This window comes from Podarcis liolepis, assembly GCF_965112155.1.
Source record: "Podarcis liolepis genome assembly, chromosome: 14".
In the NCBI taxonomy this organism is placed as follows: Eukaryota; Metazoa; Chordata; class Lepidosauria; order Squamata; family Lacertidae; genus Podarcis; species Podarcis liolepis.
Window position 1 is genome coordinate 30,415,110 of NC_139569.1, and position 11,062 is coordinate 30,426,171.

Here is an 11,062-nt window from a genome sequence, read left to right on the forward strand (position 1 = left end):
CCAACGTGAAGAAGGGGGGTTGGGAGAGAGGAGAGATGTGTTACAGCTGGATTCCAGCACTCCATCTAGAGACAGAGAAGGCTCCCCCCCCCCCGCCTCTCTCTCCAACACCCCTTCCAAAGGAAGCAAGAGGAGAAGGAGGGCAGCTCTGGGGAAGGGCTGTGGCGCAGCAGGGGTAGAGCATCTGCTTTGCATGCAGAAGGTTTCAGGTTGGATCCCCAGCGTCTATCTGGGTAGGGCTGCGAGTGGCTGGAGATCTGCTGCCAGTCTGTGCAGGCAGTACTGAGCTAGATAGACCAATGGTCTGATTCAGTCCAAGGCAGATTAATTGGCACAGGGTTGCAGCAGATGGGGAGAGCATCTGCTTTGCATGCCGAAGGTCCCAGATTCCATCCCTGGCATCTCCAGATAGTCCTAGGAATGCCCCCAGCCTGAAGCTCTGGAGAGCAGCTGCCAGTCAGTGTAGATAGCATTGACCTAGCTGGACTAAGTCACCAGTGGGGAAACCTTTGGCCCTACAGGTATTGCTAAACTACAACTCCCATCAGCTCTAGCAAGCATGGCTAATGCTCAGGGGTGATGGGGAGTTGTAGTTTGATGACATCTGGAGGGTCAAAGGTTTCCCCAAGAGCTGGGCTGAATAGAAGGCAGCTTCCTAGGGTCCTGTGCAGAAGCCTCTGAGCCAAATCTAGCCATGGCTGTTTGGTTTCATCAGCACTGCCAGCACACACACCCAGGACCAAGAGGGAAGAGGTGGCTGCAAGATTGCCAGAAGTCTGCTTTCCCCAGAAGTCTCTTTCAGTCAAACTAGTTGCTGAAAGGGGACATGTTAATCAGTGGCGTAGCATGGGTTGTCAGCACCCGGGGCAAGACAAGTAATTTGTGCCCCCTAACCCTAACCCTCAGATGTTGCGGCCGGTGCGGCTGCCCCCCCACACCCCCCACTGATGTTAATATGTCAACATGGGGAAAAGAGATATTGGGGGATCAGTCTAAATGTCCATCCAGTCCTCTGCTTCCAACAGAGGACAGCTGTGTTCCTCTGAGAAACTCTTAAGGCAGGGCATTGGAAGTGTCAGTCATCTCTAGGAGTTTATTCTCAGCACTGGATATTCGGGAGGGTGCATTGCCTCAACTGGGTGGATCATAACAGCCTAATGCCATTAAAAATGGGGCAGAAGAAAGTTTTGTCACCGACGCCTTACTTTTATCATCCTTGTGTTGGAAAACAAATGCAAGGGTCAAGGTGTCATTAACAGCCAGGGGGCCTGTGTGGCTTGTTTTACAAAGGGAAGTCCTCTGTTTGAAAGGCTGTCAGAGGACAGTCCTCTATCTGAAGGCGTTGTCTGTCCAAGTCCAGTTTACAGATAAGGAATAATGAAGAGTGAAGGGGGCTGTGCAGTTGTCCATCAACAGCCTGTGCCTGGATAGCAAGCCAAGCTGGCTGATCCAGGTCACCCAACCATAGCCTTCCCAACTGTTTTGCCATGTATTGCCATGCCAAGTATTGCCATGCTTTTTAAAATCACAGTAATTGAGTGGTATTAATGTGGCACAGATGCGGGGGGCGCTGTGGTCTAAACCACAGAACCTAGGGTCAGAAGGTCAGCAGTTGGAATCACCGTGACAGGGTGAGCTCCCGTTGTTGGTTCCCTGCTCCTGCCCAACTAGCAGTTCGAAAACACGTCAAAGTGCAAGTAGATCAATAGGTACCACTCCAGTGGGAAGGTAAATGGCATTTCTGTGCACTGCTCTGGTTCACCAGCAGCAGCTAGTCATGCTGGCCACATGACCCAGATGAGCACAGCAAACCCAGAGTCATCGGCGACTGGACTTAACGGTCAGGGGTCCCTTTACCTTTACCTTTTAACGTGGCACAATATACAGACTGGCAACTCTTGGGGCAACAATGCCTTTACAAAGAGGGTTAGACAAGCTCATGGAGGATAAGGCTGCCAGTGGCTACTAGCCACGATTGCTGGCCATAACCCTGTGTGGTTGAAGGCAGCATGCCTTTGAATATCAGTTGGTGGGAATCACCAGGGGGAGACTTGCTGTTGCTCTCAGGTTCTGCTTGGAGCTTCCCGTAGGCTTCTACCTGACTGGCCACTGCAAGGACACCATGTTTGGCTACATCAAACTTGGGTCTCCAGCTGTTGTTGGACTACGACTCCCATCATCCCTAGCTAGCAGGACCAGTGGTCAGGGATGATGGGAACTGTAGTCCAAAATCAGCTGGAAACCCAACTTTGGGTTAGATGGACCATTGGCCTGATCCATTAGTGCTCTGAAATATACTCAGAGTCGAGTGTGGATTTCATGCTCTTTATTCAGCTCATAGTAATGAGGAATGGGGATGTTTCCCCAAACTGTCTGCTTTATATACATTATTTACACAATGGGCCCCACGTGATTGGCTAATTCCGGGTTTCTCCTGTAGGCCAATCAGGTTGCGGATTCACTTCCACCCGGAGTTGGATTGGGTGGCTCCTGAGGACCAATCAGACTGCTGCATTCTGAATCCTATTGTTCTAGGACCAATCAGACTGCTGCAATTTGGATCCTATTCAGCTCAGTACATAACAGGCTCTTAAGCCTTTCCTTGCCCACACCTCCTCAGCAAGACCCAACCACACACAAAAGGGCCTGCTGGATCGAGGCCCATCTAGTCCAGCAATGCCTTGGGGAAGTCTGCAAGCAGGACAACAGCAAGCAACAGCAACTCTCCCCTCCTGCTACTCCCAAGCAAATGTTATGCCGATCGTAGAGGCAGAGCATGTCGTCCTGGCCAGTAGCCGAGGGACAGTGGCCCCTTCACCAACCTCCTCCCTGACAGGGCAGAGAGATATTTGCAACAGAACAAAGCCTTCCTTGTCAACACAGCTTGGCGGCGGGCACTGCACTTGCCTCCTGCAGGAGACCCGCCGTTACAAAACGAGATATAAACTTCACACATCGCAGGCTTTATTCTAAACCGTTCATCAGAGGGTTGGCTGGGACTCTCCCTCTGTATATTTTGTTCTCTGTAGGGAGCAGTCTGCCGTGCACCCCCCCTCTCTACCATTCCCCCCTCAGAGCCAGTCCTAAACAATACCCTCCCCTTTGCACACATTTCACATCTCAGCAAACCTCTAATAAACAACTGGGCACCATTGGTGCGTGGAACCGGAAAGGGAGGCTATGAAGAAAATGTATCCCACTGTGTTACAAACCTGGAGGATTTTTGAGCTGTAAAACAACCCAGAAAACCCAAAGATTTAAAATGTTGCAGTTGAAAAAGCCTCTTCTTACAGAATCAATCATATGGGTGGAATGATGAGAAATGAACACTGCTCTCCAGGGCCAAATGGTCAGATTCCAGTTTTGGGGTTTCCCAAAACTCCCCCAGAAAAATGGCAAAGGCTCTCTCACAAAGAGGAAAGGCAGGATAATTTCATGGGACAAACATTCAGTGTGCTTTGAGACTCCTTAGGGTAGTGATAAAGCGGGATATCAAATCCAAACTCTCCTCCTCCTCCAAGGATTTTAAATGGCAACTCAAAGGTCTGCATGCTCCATTAAGACACGCAGAGCTTGACACTACAACCAAAGTGTATTTAGGATCTGGGTGTTGAGGCAACGAGGTCTGGAAGTAGGAACTCTCATTCAAAATTCTTATTTATTTATTTGATGTGCATCAAAAGATCTCAGGGCGGATCACAAAATAAAATTTATGGTTCTCAACTGACTAGAAAAAATGCAGCCTGGCCTGCTCCCATGCCTTTAGCGTCAGCTTTGATTTGCTGAAATCAACCAGCGAACTTTTTCATGGTGTAGAGATAAGCACCGCCACTGGCTAATTCATTCAATGCAAAGTAAGGAAACATACATGGCCTTCAATTTTATCCTCACAACAACCCTGTGAGGTAGGTTAGGCTAAGAAACAGTGATTGGCCAATGGTCACCCAGTGAGTTTCATGGCTGGCTGGGGATTTGAACCCAGGTTTCCCAGGTCCCCATCAGACACTGGTTTGTCTGTATTTTTTTCTGAACAAAGAGTTGATGTGACTTCTGGTCAAACACAGTCCTCACCCCACAAATAAAGCCCCAGCATGTTGACTACATTTGAAGAGAAGTCAAATCAATTATGTGGCTTGTTCGTTGTTTTAAAATTACAAGTGGTTGCTTTCTTCTTAAGCTTAAATACAGTTTGAGGTTCATTGGTTCCCAGTAGATGGCACTGCTCTCCCTGGTCTGCTTGCGGGGGTGGGGGTTGGGGGCAAGGAAAAGACCTGCGCCTTGAATAAATGCAACCCTAAGCCTCCTTAAACCACATGACATAACAGCCGTTTGTGAGCTTCCCATTAAAATCTCAATTTGGGGAAATTGATTCCACCTCGAAGCAATTGCAATGCAATTACTCCTACAGGCAGCAATCAAGAATCACATCTAAACAACACCAAACTTTCATCTCTTGCCTGAGTAACACAAGCAAGAACATCATACTCTACCAGACACACGCCTTTGCAAGCACAAAATAATGCAGATTTATTTAAGAAACTAATAAATATTGCTATAAAAGGAGGGGGGAGATCACTGCCACTGTGACTCCTTATTAAATGTCTCCCTATGAATTCTTATTAAATGCCACTAACATCTGACACGATAGATTGTGTGATGGTTGTATCAGCTCCAATTACCTGTGACAGCTACACTGAACCTCCATAGATAGGTGCAATATATCTTTAAGTACCAGGTGCAGGAGGTAGTTTGTGTTCATTCTTCACCTCCATGTGTTGTTTATGAGCTTCAACCTGGTGCCCTCCAGATGTTTTGAATGGAGGACAACAGAATGAAAAGCTGCTCTAGGCGGATCTTTGGTTGTGGCCCATAGAATTATACAATTGTAGAGTTGGAAGGGACCCCAACGATCATCTAGTCCAACCCCCTTGCAATGCAGGAATATGCAGTTGTCCCATACAGGGATCAAACCTGCAACCTTGGCATTATCAGCACCATGCTCTAACCAACTGAGCTATCCATCTTATACTATCCTTACTGCTTTGCTCTTACAAGCCGCTTGATCTGCACATATTTGTAAAGAGCTGCTTGCTTCTGCTCATCAGGTTGCCATTAATGGCAGAAAAGCACATCAGGCTGCCTGCCCTCCATAAGTTGGCAACCCTATTTGACATCTGGACTTCCTGCAAGCAGTAGGCAGCTAGCATGCATTTATCAGTGAATAACTGTCTGGGAAATTGAGCTTTACTCATCTGATTTCCACCCTTCCACCACCTGGGACTGTCCATCATGCTGTTTAACTTTGCACTGCATTTAACACCCCCCCTACAATTAGTCATATAAATCAGGAACAATGAACCTGACAGTAACTGTATTCTGCCTCCTGCCCAGTGCCATTTGTAAATGTACATATTTCTATATATTTTATATGTTGCTGCTTCTTTTAATGTGAAAGCACAACCACATTTTTTTGGGGGGGGGGCAAGTCTTTCCTGCAGGGGCAGCTAACCTGTGGCTCTCCAAATGTTGTTAAGACTGCAGTCAGGATTTCCAAAACTTGAGTTGCTAGCTGTTTTGGACTATAATTCCCATCATCCCTGACCACTGGTCCTGCTAGTGATGGATGATGGGAGTTGTAGTCCAAAAAACAGCTGGAATCCCAAGTTTGGGAAACCCTGGACTACAGTCCCCATCATCTCTGACCATTGGCCAAATTGGCTGAGGCTCAGTCAGAAAACATCTGGATGACACCAGGTGCCCCAAAGAGTATTCATTAATGGTTCCTTGTTATCCTGGGAAAAAGTGACCAGTGGGGTGCCTCAGGGTTCTCTCCTGGGCCCATTGTTGTTCAACGTCTTTATGAATGAATTGGATGAAGGAATTGAGGGGATGCTCATTAAATTTGCAGATGAAACCAAACTGAGAAGGATAACCAATGCCGCAGAAGACAGAATCATAATTCAAAATGACCTTAAGGGATTGGAGAACTGGGCCTAAGCTAACAAAATGAATTTCAATAGGGACAAATGTAAGGTTCTGCACTTAAGCCAGAAGGACCAGATGCACAAATATAAGATAGGGGACATCTGCCTAACTAGCAGCACATGTAAAAGGATCTTTGGGTCACAGTGCACCACAAGCTTAACATAAGTCAGCAATGTGATGCAACAGCAAAACAGGCTAATGCCATTCTAGGCTGCAACAGAGGCACACAGCTGTCCTCTGTTGGAAGCAGATGGCTAGGCTAGGTGGACATTTAACCTGATCTCTCAATAATATATCTTTCCCCCTCTTCGCCACTAGTTTGACTTCGGGGAAAGTGGTCACATGGAAGAAGAAAGAAACTTGTTTTCTTCTGCTCTGGAGGGTAGGACTCGAATCAATGGCTTCAAGTTACAAGAAAGGAGATTCTCACTAAGCATACAGAAAAACTTTCTGACAGTAAGAGCTGTTGAACAGTGGAAAGGTCTTCCTTGTGAGGTTGTGGACGGTCCTTCCTTGGAAGTTTTTAAACAGGCATTAGATAGCCATCTGTCATGGATACTTCAGTTGAGATTCTTGCATTGCAGAGGGTTGGACTAGATGACCCTCAGGTCCCTTCCAACTCTACAATTCTGTTGCACCTGGGAAGGCCTTTTCCATCCTGCACGCCCCCCCCCAAGTCTCCAAGCTAACCTCATGGCTACAACACCAACCTAATTTCTAGATTTGCCCCCCTCACTTTCATCCCAATCTCCCCCTGCTTTGTGCAACATCTTGTCTGGTTAAGAGGCCCAGAGAATTCAAATGCTTGCCCCACGGCTGTGACATTGTGGTTTGTCCCAATGGAGCAGAGGTGGCTCACCAGATGTTGCTGGACTGCAACATCATCCTTGACCAGAGGCTATGCTTGGTGGGGTTGATGGGAGTTGGAGTCCCACAACACCTGGAGGGCCAGAAGATACCCTATCCCTGCTATAAGGGCAGCCCACTGTGAATTTGTGAGGGGGGGGCAAGTCTTTCCTGCTGGGGCAGCTGTTCCATTCAAGGGGTGTCAACTTGAATAAAATATTTTGGGGGGGGGAGGTAAGCCCAGTCCCACATAATCACATGATGTGGTGCGCACAGACCATTTGAATGGCAATGGCCATCAACTTTGTGGGGGCGGCCCCCTCAAATATTTTATTTGAGGGGCTGAAGACCCCTAGGAGTTGAATCCTATGGACCAGTCTTTGCAACTGCAGCCATGTGCATGTTGAATTGCAAGACAATCCTATTATTATTATTATTATTTATTGAATTTATATACTGCCCTATACTATTGAGAAGGGACGCAGGTGGCGCTGTGGGTTAAACCACAGAGCCTAGGACTTGCTGATCAGAAGGTTGGTGGTTCGAATCCCCGCGACGGGGTGAGCTCCCATTGCTCAGTCCCTGCTCCTGCCAACCTAGCAGTTTGAAAGCACGTCAAAGTGCAAGTAGATAAATAGGTACTGCTCCGGTGGGAAGGTAAACGGCGTTTCCGTGTGCTGCTCTGGTTCGCCAGAAGCGGCTTAGTCATGCTGGCCACATGACCCAGAAGCTGTACGCCGGCTCCCTCGGCCAATAAAGCGAGATGAGCGCTGCAACCCCAGAGTCGGTCACAACTGGACCTAATGGTAAGGGGTCCCTTTACCTTTATACTATTGAGTTTGATGAGTAAGTTGCACAGGCCTGCAAGTTTTAGAATGTCTGCCGTCCCCAATTTGGGGCCCTCCAAATGTGGTTGGACTACAGCGCCCATCAGCCCTGACTATGGCCGTGCTGACTGGAGGGAGTCGGACTTCAACAAACCTCTGGTTTGGAAGCTGAGAGCAATTTCCCCCAATGCTGCTAAATCTTACATTTGCAGCGTAGCAAGCAAGTATTAAAGAGGGAATGGGGAATAATACTTCGGGAGGAGGACTTAATACTGTACAAATAGATATTATGTTATTGCAGATGAATCAATGGCAACATGTTTTTGTTTTTAAACACCACTTGTGAGATCCCCCTTCCCGCCCCCAAAGGGCAAATCCAGAGGGGAATCTGTTTTGAATTCTAAATCAGTGATTGCACAGTCACTCAGGACTCATTTGGTACCCGGCACATGGAAAATGGCAGTGGAGCAATGCATGTCTAGTGTGCCCTAAAATACATGCCTGCAGTAAAATGTCATCAGTGTCAATGGGGCAGGTTTGTTTGGAAATAGGAGTAGGATGGCAGATTTGAGAGGTATGTGAGAGAGATGCATTTAGTATAGGAACACAGGCAGCGTCAATTTAGGTGGAGGGAATAGAGAGTGGAAGATCAAGGAAGATATCTGAGTGGGTGGGGGAAAGGGGAGGAATACCTGTCTTTTTCTTCTCTTTTCTTAGGAAAAGAGAGTTGTATTAGTTTGCATGCAGGCTCCAGCATGACTAAATTTGGAAATGGCAGAGGGCAGGGGGGAATAGGGAAAAAGATATTTTCAACAGGAATTACGCTTCAATTCGAATCGCTGTGCTGACATTTCCTTAGGAGCAAGGAATGGGAGCAAAAAAAGGGGGGGGCTGGGATACGGAGTTTTAAAGCACGGATCTGTGCCTGGAGAGAGCGAGGCAAAAGGTAAGTGTGGATCAGCTCCAACAAGGAAGATGTCCAGCTAACTGCGCAGTCCTATGCCTACTCAGAAGTCAAGTCCTATTGCATTCAACGGGACCTAGTCCCAGACACATCTGTTCATATCACTGCAAAAAAACTGACTATATTAAAAAAAGAGAGTGAAACTCAATTCCAGCGGAATGCAAACACCAGAGTGATCCTCAACAGGTTCCGCGTGCAAATCGGATTAGGGGAGAGGGAGGAGGCTTTGCATCGGAGAGATCAAGTGTCGAAAAGGGAGTTGGAAAAACGGAAAGTATGCAATTCAGCATGAGAAGCAGGAAGCAACGGAAAAGGGAATTTTCCTGGGGGGGGGGGTGTGGAGAGAGATGCAATTAGAAAAGGTGCAAAGAGGACATTACCTCTTTTTTTTGTTTTGTTTTCCCTTCATACCCCCCATTAGACCTTGCATGCCGGAAATTCCCCAGTCCCCCCTCCCGCTCGCCCATCATTATCACCAACCCACCGCCGCTTACCTTAGCCGCTGCATGAGCCTTGCACCTGGAAGGGAGGAGAGGGCTGGAGCCAGCTGCAAACGCCCCTCGGATGCACGAGACCTGGAGAGGGAGGGGGCAGATGTGCAGGATGGTTCACGGGAGAGCGAGCCCCTCCTCCTCTGCAGAACCTGCTGCGCCCCTCTCTTCCCTGTAGAGATTGCTACGCGATGCCCCTCTGCACCCCACCCCACCCCTTTAGCAACCGCAGGAGCGAGCAAGGAGGTCTGGCATCTTCTGTTGTCGCACCAGCTGCATCTCTCTGCAAAAAAGAGAGAGAGGAGAGAGGGAATCGCAGAGCGATTCTCAATGCAGATCACTCGCTGAGGCTGGGAGCCCAGATTAGGCAGGCAGGCAAGCAAGCGAGGAAGATGCGCCTCTCTTGTGGCTCTCCGTGGGTTAGGGTGAGGAGGGGAGCTATTTGCAGAACAGGCAGCAGAGGGGAGGTTGGGGAGGGCAGGGGGGCTGCAGGCAGGGCAAGGGAGAGAAAGGTGGGGAGTGGGGCCACGGCCACCAACTTAGATGGATTTAGAAGAGGATGTGGCGACTCCATTGGGGGATAAGGCTAACAGTGGCTAGTACAGTGGTACCTCGGGTTACAGACGCTTCAGGTTACAGACGCTTCAGTACCTCGGGTTAAGAACTTCGCTTCAGGATGAGAACAGAAATCATGCTCTGGTGGCGCGGCGGCAGCAGGAGGCCCCATTAGCTAAAGTGGTGCTTCAGGTTAAGAACAGACCTCCGGAACGAATTAAATACTTAACCCGAGGTACCACTACGGCTGTGTTCCACATCCACAAATGCATGTAGGATCAGGATGCTGGGAATCGCAGGCGGGCAGAGTGCTGTTGTTGCACTCAGGTCCCTATTTCCGGTTGGGCTGAACTCGGCAGATCCAGATGCAGGGGGTGTTTATTGCACTCTGAGGAGAGAGTGTCCAACCTTATAAAGATCTGCCTTGGAACCTGCTGCCCCTGTGGATTCTGCTGCCTGAGGCAGTCCCCTCACTTTGCCGCATGGTTGGGCTGGTCCTGGCCCTGACAGTAATCCAGTGATCAGCATCATCTGCACCTTAGTTTTCAAAGGCCTTTCTGAAGAGGAAGGTCTTAACCTGCCAGCAGAAGGATAACAGAGAGGGAGTTGGACCTTTTTTTGGGAGGGAATTCAAGCACATGGGAGCAGCCACAGAAGAGGCTCTTTCTTGCCTGGCTTCTGATGTTGATGGGAATGAGACAAGGTGCTCATCAGAGGATTCTAGCACCTGGGCAGATTCATCTAGGGAGATACGATCTTTCAGATAACTTGGACCCAAGCCATTTAGCATTGTTGGCATCAACCACCTTCCCCAAATTTAATCTTAATTTACTGGGGTGTTTTTTTTTGGGGGGGGGGGGAATTCCATGAAGGAAAACAAAAGTCAGCGACCTGTTTTCAATATTTTAACAACCCATTTACAATTGTAAGACCCCAATGGGACATGCCCAGAGAGAGACCAAGATTGTAAGGGTTTTCCTTCACTTTCAAATCAATAAAAGCCAATCTGTTTCTAACAACAGATAGTTTACTTAACCTGTGCTAATATTCTGAATGCGTGGAGGCAAACACACATGACTGCTATTGCTATATTTATTAATATCTTGCCTTTCCCCCTGGCAGGGCCACATAAAGGCAGTCAGTACACACCCTTATCTATAGACACCCAACAAGGGTTCTTTTTGGCAAGCGCTATGAATGATCCCACATGCTCTTATTGTGATTAGGTATGCACATACTGCAAACAACTCACTAGTTAAAGCACATAGATTGAACGTGTTCTGACATGTCGTTTTTCTGTCTTTCTCAGTGCAGGAAACTAAAACCTTAAGCAAGCCAAGCCATACAACTGAATTATTTTGGGGGAGGTGGGGTGGGAGGGAGAAGATACTGGG

At 48.2% G+C, this 11,062-nt stretch overlaps 1 protein-coding gene across 1 annotated transcript in view; it reads right to left on the reverse strand.

Moving 5' to 3' along the window:
* Positions 1 to 9,319, reverse strand: part of RGMA (repulsive guidance molecule BMP co-receptor a) — a 35,115-nt gene extending 25,796 nt beyond the window's left edge. The window contains exon 1 of the mRNA XM_083475174.1: positions 9,117 to 9,319. Within this exon, the coding sequence (XP_083331300.1) occupies positions 9,117 to 9,130 (14 nt within the window). The 5' untranslated portion in view covers positions 9,131 to 9,319. The remainder of the gene's footprint in view (positions 1 to 9,116) is intronic.
* Positions 9,320 to 11,062: the final 1,743 nt, after the last annotated feature.